This window comes from Humulus lupulus, chromosome 3, assembly GCF_963169125.1.
Source record: "Humulus lupulus chromosome 3, drHumLupu1.1, whole genome shotgun sequence".
Classification (NCBI taxonomy): domain Eukaryota; kingdom Viridiplantae; phylum Streptophyta; class Magnoliopsida; order Rosales; family Cannabaceae; genus Humulus; species Humulus lupulus.
In genome coordinates, this window is record NC_084795.1 from 263,800,289 (window position 1) to 263,810,193 (window position 9,905).

A 9,905-nucleotide genomic window follows, 5' to 3' on the forward strand; every position below is an offset into this window, starting at 1 on the left:
GAGGGACTATCAAGCTTGCCCATAGCTGATGTGCATATCAATAATTAATTGTTGCAATCCACGTGGTTCAAAAGGACTTGAATCATGTTCAAACAAATTCCAAAATTCTTGTTCATCACAAATACAGGAACAAAACCCTGAACCAAAACCAGAAAAACCCCATCTCGTCGAACCCCTTGGCTATGAAAACTCCATCCACGATGGACCCCAAACCCAGGAAACCTCATCTCGTCGACCCCGAACCTAGAAAACTTGCTCCCATCATCGTGTTTTTCACAACCCCTCGACGACGACATCAAGTCGAAGTTGCAGATCCGACGACAACATCCCGCACAAGCCCTAGAACCGATAATGATATCCCTTTGTGTTTGATGCGAAGAAGAACAATTTTTTTTTCTGAGTTTGGGGTCCGACTGGGTTTGAGGTGTGACGGGGTTTTGGGTCTGGGTATTCGGGTAGTAGAAGAAGAAGGAGAGGGAATCAATGGGAAGAAGAATTTTTTTTTCTAGGTTTGATGGGGGTTTTGGTCTAGGTACTCTGGAAGAAGAAGAAGAGGAGGAAGTTGATGGGAAGAAGAAATTTTTTTTCTTTCTGGGTTTGAGGTCCGAAGGGGGTTTGGGTATGGGTATTCGGGAAGAAGAAGAAGAAGAAATGGAGGAAGTCGGTGGGAAGAAGAAGAAGAAGAACGATAGGGAGGAAGAAGAGGAGAAAAAAATAAAAAAAATTATTTTACTTTCTATATTTTGTTTTATTATAATTATTTTTTTATTAATTTTTTAATGAATTTAATTTTATATAGTTTTAAACTAATTAGATTTTTTAAATTATTTTTTAAAATATTTATTAATTTTTAACTAATTAGAAAGTGACACGTAACTATTAAAGTCAAACTTAACTGAGGGTAGGGACCTTTGACTGCACCAAATGTGTAACGGTATGCATTTTTGCCGCCAAAAAAATTACATAGGTATTTAAGTGCAACAAAACAAACTACATAGGTATTAATACCGCAAATTTCCCTTTTTAATTTAAAAGACTTTTTGGGAGAAGTTGGGAGACCCTAACTTCTCCCAAAAGAATTTTTGAGAAGTTGTTTTCTAAATTAAAATGATTTTTATAATTCTTAATTTACTCATAAAATATCTTTTTGTATTAATATGCAAGCACTTTGAAAAAAAATATTAAAAAAATTATTTATATAATAATTATCCTAACAGAAAAATAAATCACAATTTTTACTTATCTTAAACTTTTACTTATAAGCAAAAATAAAAATTTAGCCAAAACAGAATAAAACATCTACTGGAAATGCTCTTAGTTACAAAAGTAGAGAAGAAAAGACTAAGCTAGAAGATAATTTACTTTATTAATCATTAAAAAATGAATAATGTTAGGCTGGTTTACATTATGCATTTTAAACCACAACACAGCAGTCTCACCTTAATATATTTGAATAGTTTAAATGTATGTTACATTTTTTGAGTATATAAAATAATTGTACGCCAAACATTATTCCTTTTTATTTTTCTTTTCAAACTAATGTATGGTATGGTACACAACTTCTTCATAAGAAAAAAACACCCAACAAGGTAATGGTATTCCTATAAAAGTCATCATCCTCTTCCCCCACAAGTTTGTACAACAGCCAACTCATATCTCATGCCTATTCCCGCTGTATCATGAACACATTTTAACTAATCAAGCACACAAGCAGAATAGGTGCAAACATGATCAATCACTAGCACTAGAAGTTTGTTATGTTCATTGACTCTATATTGAAGTTTAAAACATAAAATATTATGAAGAAAAAACACAAGGGGTCTACTAACTCTAATTTTTTATAAGGATTTTTTTTTATCATTTCTATGGTCTTACAAAGTTTTTTTTTTCCAAAAATTCAGCCTTAAATTTTTTATTTTAAATACGATTTCTTTCTTCTTTTTTAAATACAATTTCAAAATCTGATGATTAACATATATCAAATGTATACTGATCCTACCAAACATATTATCCCGTAAAAATAAAAATCCTAAAAACATTATATACATATAATAATAGTTGTAAATTTTTCTTTATTATATTAGTGAATATCAGAATACACAACAGCCAAACTGGATGATCATGGATCCGACTAAAGAACAATAATAATACAGATAATAATGATAAAAAGAAAATAACAGTATGGCTACAGTTATGGCAGACTCGATAATTTTGAAGCTAATTAAGAAAATTGGAATATTGGAGAAACTATTTTATCATTTGTGGCAATTTTATCTAGTTAAGATCATTTCATCTTCACCTTTGATTTGTACATCTCTTCGGCCATCAATCAATATCATCTTCCTTCAGGCAGCCCAATCTTCATCACTTTCTTCAGAATCCTATACCAGATAAATTATCGGTGCATTGTTTATTACAAAAATGATTTATAAAAATGTTTAACCCAATGAAATGAGTAATAATTAGGACACATCAAATTTAAGCTCAAGAAGAGATCTCCAATAGAGTGCCAAAAAACTAGTGCATTGTTATATTTAGCACATCTTACAAAAATTATAATTCTAACGGTGTTTCAAAAAGTGTATCAAATTTGGCATATGCTAAAAATTGTGTCAAATTTAGCATAAAATATAACATAAGTCAAATTTAGTACATCAATGCTACTTTTTTATTTAGCATATTAACACTAATTATTATAATTGAGTAATTGACAATTAATGACAAATTATTTATCATTTTTTATTTAATTTTTTTAATGACAAATTTCTTAGAGCACATAATTTGGATAATAAAAAATTAATTTTTGTATGTTCTCAATAAATATTAAATGAATTGTTGACTTTTTAGTGTTAATTTGCATCTTGTGCATTGGAGCACAATTGCAAATATTGGGCCAAATATAACATTATCTCATTTTTTGTGTTAAATTTCAAACAAAATTTACTTCTTGCATTGGAGATGATCTAATGTGACATTTTTTTAACCACTCAGTCTTTTTAAAATAATCACACAACTTTATGCACATAAATGGTTGAATGGTTAAAAAACAGCAGTATATCAAAATTTACCTGTGAAGCGCTTGAGAATTCTTCGATATCATCCTCGTCCTCGTCAACCTGGGTCATTTATACAATAAATTAACAACTTATTCATCATTATTCAACTTAAACTTGATTTAGTACCATGCCAACTATATCTGGTATTTTAGTTGAAAATGAAAATATCAATATGACATAAGCTTAAGGATGAACCATCAATTGATTCTTTAAGTAATGAAGCACAACCAGATGATATCAAATTACATCAGTACGAACTCATAATGTCAAATGAGAAATCTGAAAAATCAGAAATATAGCTGGATCATAAGATAATGGAAAATACCATATATATTTCCTGAGTTTTGCACAACTGATAAGAAAAGTATCTGATTTGCCCGCTTCATGGGCTCTAATCTAAGAAACACGAAATATGTCTCCTCAAAGGGATAGCTTTTATTAATAAATATTTTGTATTTTTTAAAGCACAGGAATAAAGGTCATATCATGTTAAAGGACAAATAAATTGAGTTCTTGACTGACCTAACTAGAAAGATATATACCGCGATGTGTTTATGGATTGATGTTGCTCTTATCTTGTAAGAACAACTTGACTATATCATTATAATGTAAGAAAATATGGACAATATAATATCTATTCATTTTAGCCAGGCAGGTAGCAAAACAATTTTGTTGAATCCAACAAAGCGAACCATTAAAGTCAACCGGGAAGCCAAGCTCTCACCTAGAGATCCTCCTAAGAATGGGATTCATCATTTGCCACAAGTTTTTTAAGCATAAAGACAGTGAAACTGATCTAGTATATGATCTTGTGGCCAAGGAAGGTAATCACCTTCTCAGTCTAACTTAGGTTACTCATCCACTGTTTATCCATATCACTAAATGAGAATATCATACCTAATGAGATAAGTTGCCTCCAATATGAGTCATTGAACATGCACAGATTTAACCTCAAGATCACAATTATCCAACCTTCCTAGTTACGTAATCATATTCCTGAGGTAAACTTGCGAAGTGGGTATTAATATTGAATAAATTAAGATTACAACTCAAAATGAACTAAAAAGACTGCTTAAAACTCAGGAAGAATTGAACAAGCAGTTCATCTGTGCAATGCCACCAGTTCCTTCGTGAGTGTGATGACTCAAGTTTTGAGACCAAGGAAAAGCATCTAGATCAACTTTGACAAGTTTTCAAACCACTGAGGGCGGAGAAATTATTTACTTCAAAAATGCCCTTTCATGCAATCTCAAGTCCATTTCCTGGGTTGAATTTACACTGCTGAAGAAAGTTCTGATGACCTTAGAAAGATTAAGGCTTTAAGAGAAAGGCTTGAGTTTTAGACTTTTGACCGATGCCCATTTCTCACGGTCTAACTTCTTTTTACAGGAGATTTATTAAGGAATAAACACACTTCATAAGCCTAAAATATAAATTAAAAAATGTCTCTCAACTTTTGACTTACGAGGTAGAAAAATAAAAATAAGATAGTGCTGACCACCAGACCACATTTAAATGGACAATGACAACTATATTAAGGATAATAGCTTTTCTTCTCTTTCAAAAATATTGCAAATTGAATTAATTAAAATGTAATATAAGAGGAAGCAAAAAGAGCAACAAAATCAACTACAGCAGTACATAATACAAAGAAACACATATGAAATGAAAAACAGCTGTACCTTGGACACTTCTTTTTTTGCCACGCCTTTACCTGCACAAAAGGTGTCAACTTTAAACAATATCTTTCAAAGAGAGATTTGTGTACATAGCTTTGAAAGAGTGAAATAAATCCGTGAGATCACATAATGAGGAAAAAACTCATGATGTAGAACTTTTGTAATAGAGAACCTCAGCATGTAGATTTGTTGCATATGGACACATATTACAAAAGAATAAAGTACTTGTGCAAAATTGAACAAACATGATGATGTAGAACCAAGAGAGAACACGAAGATAGATAAGAACAATAGAAAGAGAGGAATTTGGAGAGATCAGAGAGAGAGCTACACAAAAATATGAAACTAATATTATAAGGAATCTAACTCATAATATAAACTCTAATTAATAATGTAAAATCCTAACAATTTACTATCATGTTCCTAGTCACACGGATGACAAACTAAAAACAAAATCCTAACATATTTCATTGCATTCTAATACATGAGGCGTCCACTATCATGAGTTTTAAAGAAAGATAAGTTACAAGTAATATTCAGAAAATAGCATCACTAAACTTGAGAGGCAGAGAAGTAAAGAGAGCAAACCTGCATTTTTGTTGTTGGTCACTTTTGCCTTTTTCTTAGGTACTTCATCCTGCAACAACCAATACAAATTCAGTCTACAACCTAGACGCATGCAGATCCTTCAACCAGTTACACAAAGGCATCATTGCTGTGAAAGGTAAATACTGGGTATGATGAATTTTAAAATGGGAAAGGTAAAGGGATGGGAGGAGGACAAGAAAAAGCCTAACCTGACTGATCTTTCTTTTTGAATCAACACACTTTGCCTTCTGGCCAGAACCTGGAAACATCAGACCTTGTTTTTCTGAATATTCTCATCTCAATAGTTCCTTTTGGATAAGCAATTTCCGTCTCAATATTCTGATGATAACTAGAAAAAATGAAATTTCATTACCATTTGGCGACGAGAGTTTCCTCGAATTTCTTGGTGTCTTCTGAAAAATGAATTATTATTTCTGTCAGTAATAGAATCTCATATTAGAGTGCCTTTTCCATTCCAGAAATGCAGTTGAACACTGAGAAACTCAAAACAAAATTTAAAAAGAACTAAAAGCAAATGCACGCAAGGACATTATTTTAACATTCAATGTGCCTAATTGAATGTGAAACAAAGTTCAGACTTCTACAGTGATTTAATATCCACTTTTCTGATATAAGAGTTTCAGTATCAGGTTTAAGTTGACCATATCTTAGTTCTGATTTAACATGGCAGTGTAAGTTCAAACTGTACATGAAACAAAAAGTGCAAAAATTATATGCCGTTGCCATGAAATGATTTGTAAATCATCTTTGAAAAATGGAAACTATCACTTATTCTCAAATGCTAAAAAATCTTTTAAGCCACCAGTTTCATAAACAAAAATGTAGAGCATAACAGTAGATTTTGGACATTTTGATTAACAAACAAACAAACACTTTTTCACAGAATAGTTGAAGCTGTCAAATTTGTAAAGAATTTGCACAAACTCAAAAAAATGTAACCAGGACTTATATCCTAATTAACAAAGATGCAAGAATCAGAAGGAAAAAAAATTGTTGGATCTCAAACTCCTAATGAGTTTTCCTCAAGAAAAAGTTTGAAGGCAACCTTTTCCTCCACTCTCTTGAACAATGTAGATATAGTGGCCTGAACAAGAGGACCGTGTGATTCCTCCCCGAATTTATTCTTCTTGCTGGAAACAGAAGACTGCTTTTTAGACTTGGTTCCTGATGGATCAGACCCTTGATTTTGTGTTGGACTTGGAGGTGAAGTTTTCTCCACATCATCTTCATTCTCACTGTCAATGTCAAACACTACAGAACCTACATTTTCTTTCTGTATCCAGAAGTTAAGGAAATTATTGAAGTACAAATGAAAACACAGACTAATGTAACTGAAGGTAAAATAACAAAATTTTAATGCTTAACAAAACTACCTAATCAGGAAAAAGAAATTCTGAAGTACGCTAATTGAGGACATTTATAATAGGATATTTCTACTTGAATAATTTCGGGTAGTAGAATCCAGTGTTACATCTTTTTTATCTTCTTCATGCTCTTCAGCATCTGCATCACTTGCAATAGAATCATCTCCCGAAGAAGCTTCCGTAAACCTGAATGAAAATATGTATAAATTAAAAAAAAAAAAAAGTTATTGCAGATGAAACTTCAGAACTTTTTTAGCGAATAGAGTAAACTAGCTTGTGATAACATCAAAAGATGATTATTTGAAAGAAGAAAAAAGGTTGCTTATTTATCAATCTCCTGTCAAAGGTACCACACTAGAAATATATTGAGATAGCAATTTAATTCCAACCTAATAAATAAGAGATGTACATGTAATTATGCCCAAAAGCAACACAACAATCTGGAAATATTATATTGCTAAAAGAAACATGCCCGGTGATATTCTACATGCAACATTATTACATCTATACGAAAACAAAACAAAGTTCTAATACTTGAATTATAAAATACCAGAGACAAGGAATCACCCCAAAAATGTATTAAATATCAGCCTGCACACTAAAAATCAGCAAAGTATAGTCTACCACCCACACTGCCACACAGAATTTAACTATATCCGATAGTTACTTGAACCTTCTAAAAATGTATACACGTACTGTTTTAAATTTTTATTTTGCTGAAGAAATAATAATGGACAGAGTGTGGAGCTTTAAGCATTGACGTCTTATGTTATGGGGAAGGCTAGGAAGAAAAGAAAAATATTAACCCTATGAAAATATGATAGATAATGTTCTATTATTTATTTTACGAACAGCTAATCATAGCCTTAAAGAACTAAGTTAATCAGAATGCAGTGAGTGAAGTAAATCTAGAAGAATTGTACTTAAATCTTTTCCCAGCAGTCCGTGATGACTGCCGAACTGGAGTTGATTTCATCAAATCTTTGTTTTCACCCTCTGATAAATCATCATCAGTGCTAGGTTCTGGGGTTTCTTCTCTATTGGTGATTCCAGTTTTATGACCTCCTTGTTTATTAGCACATGCTGCACCACCAGCACCACCTTTAAAGTCATATTCAGCATGTTGACCCTGAAATCAATATGTGCTAGGAATGGGTCATCAATAAACAAATGATATGAATTTTAACCACCCAAAATATTAGTATGTTGGATAACTGACATCAGTCAATTCCTTGGGAAAATCAAGTCGGCCTTCTTCTGGATTGTCAGCTTGACTCCCAATCCACCATGCATCAGAAAATACAATCTGCTACCGCCAAATAAAATATGTTATATACCTTAAAGGCCAGTGCCATGTTTTGAGTCACGTCCACTCGTATATGGAAACAAAATGTAAAAAAATAAGTGAAAAAAAAGGGTCAAGTAACCCATTCAGAACATAAGAAAAGTTGAGGGAATAAGTAACATATGTTTCTTATCTAGCCAATATATTATCTCCAATCACTAACGTAAAAATTGACAGGGTAAGTTTACAATTCATCTTACTTTGGTCAAAGCAATGAGGGGAATTCCTTTTAAGAAACTTTGCCAGTGGAGTCAGGTAAGAAACTTAGCCCGCAAAGGAAACCATATTTTCAAGAAGGACAAGAAATAGATGAACATACATTTTCGTTTACACAATACATAAAAACTATTTCTTAACTCTTTATTTGTATCATAATTAGGAAAGAAAAAAACGATTTCAAAAAAATTGAGAATTCTTTTTCTAGATACATTAAAACTTAAATGTAGTACAATTTTATAAAATTCAGAAAAAGATCCAAACATAGCCTAGAGCCTTTACGAAATAACATGTAACATTTTCATTTTTTAAGTTCGGCTCTAAACAATAAATTTACACTTTATAAGCTCGTTTTTACTAGTGGGTGTTCGATCTTTACCCTTAGAATTGCAAAAGTTAATGATCATCAAAAAACCAACACATATAGGAACCGTATATGTGCAAACATATCCAAATCATTTTGCATTGAATGTAAACTATTAAGAAAAATGGTAAGAGTAGAAAGTGAAAAACAGGCATTTTCATAAAATTGTTTTAGAAAACACTTCAAAATGACCACCAAATATGAATGAATATAACATAGTAACACAAAAGAAAAGTAAAGGCACAAACCATATTATCAAAGTAATCTTCACACATGACATTCTTTCCACCTCTGGGGAATTGCACAGTCAAATACCTATTCTTTGGATAAACAATAGTCCCAAACAACTTCATTCGACCCTGAAATAATCAAAGATGTCACCCACAAAGTACCGAAAAAAATTAATAAAAAAAATTCCAGCACTTTCTCGGTAAAAGAAAAAAGAAGAAACCTGAGGGAAATCGATGTAGAGAATAGGGTTCTTAGAGCCCAAATCCTTGAGCTCGCCAATCTTTCCACCACCGATCGGAGCGAGAAGACCAGGGAAGGAGAAGAGGAATCTGTTCTTCCGCTGAGATTTCTTGACGATATCTCTACCGTGGTGCTTGATGAGCATTTTTGAAGGGGAAAGAAGTGAGTTGGGCTTAGCAGGAATATCGGAGAGCATGTTGTTGGAGAAGGCGAAATTTTGAAGCCTCTTCCGCTCTGTGGTCTCCGGGTTGGCCTCTGCAGCAGCTTCTGCGACCTTCTTCTTCTTCTTCGCTGGTCCCGCCATTATTACCGATGGAAACCTTAGCTGCAGTAGATTGATTTCAGGAGACTTGGGTGTGGGTTGGGATGAAGGCGGGAACACCAACTCTCCCCTATAGTACTACTTTGGCAAGCTGAAAATTAAAAATAAAAGTAGTTTTTTTTAGAGAAAATATAAAGAGAGTTATTTTGATAGTATTTTATCTATTTTTCTTTTTTATTAACTTCTAAACTTTAAAGGAAACAAAAGATCCTTCAACGGAATGGTGTGAAACTCTTCTCCTTCAAAAATCTTTGAAATTAAGTTGGGCTTTAAGCCAAGGTTTGTACATGTATTTCGATACTATTTGTAACCTCCTCCTAATCCAAAACTATTATAATGTATAATTAAATAGTATTTAATTTGCTAAAAAAGTCATTTGGACTTAAAACTTATAATTTAAATTAACCACATGTTTAGGTACTAAAAATTTCGATCAAAAAACAACAATTTCATTAAAAGAGTTTGAGTTCAATACTTGG

General features: G+C 32.3%; 1 protein-coding gene across 5 annotated transcripts; it reads right to left on the reverse strand.

Annotated features, from left to right (window-relative positions):
- Window positions 1-1,342: 1,342 nt before the first annotated feature.
- LOC133823959 (DNA-binding protein RHL1) lies at window positions 1,343-9,528 on the reverse strand. Of its 5 annotated transcripts, XM_062256815.1 has the most exons (13): window positions 9,085-9,528; window positions 8,882-8,992; window positions 7,928-8,014; window positions 7,632-7,837; window positions 6,775-6,894; window positions 6,390-6,618; window positions 5,697-5,736; window positions 5,533-5,597; window positions 5,324-5,372; window positions 4,739-4,770; window positions 3,069-3,116; window positions 2,300-2,381; window positions 1,343-1,672 (listed from the first exon to the last, which is right to left on the reverse strand). In XM_062256815.1, exons 1-12 carry the CDS (start codon window positions 9,406-9,408, stop codon window positions 2,346-2,348), a joined length of 1,347 nt encoding a protein of 448 aa, XP_062112799.1. In that variant the 5' UTR covers window positions 9,409-9,528; the 3' UTR covers window positions 1,343-1,672; window positions 2,300-2,345. The 5 variants fall into 5 exon arrangements, with proteins under 5 accessions (XP_062112799.1, XP_062112800.1, XP_062112798.1 ...); XM_062256816.1 differs by lacking the exon at window positions 1,343-1,672 and having other exon boundaries at window positions 2,056-2,381; window positions 5,697-5,733; XM_062256814.1 differs by lacking the exon at window positions 1,343-1,672 and having other exon boundaries at window positions 2,056-2,381.
- Window positions 9,529-9,905: the final 377 nt, after the last annotated feature.

Excerpts from the sequence above, each read along its gene's own strand:
- LOC133823959 (XM_062256815.1), bottom strand. The coding sequence starts at position 9,408 with ATGGCGGGACCAGCGAAGAAGAAGAAGAAGGTCGCAGAAGCTGCTGCA. Across the intron at positions 8,993-9,084 it reads TCTACATCGATTTCCCTCAG|GGTCGAATGAAGTTGTTTGG; the intron begins GTTTCTTCTTTT and ends TGATTATTTCAG. Across the intron at positions 6,619-6,774 it reads CGAAATTATTCAAGTAGAAA|GAAAGAAAATGTAGGTTCTG; the intron begins TATCCTATTATA and ends CTTCTGGATACA.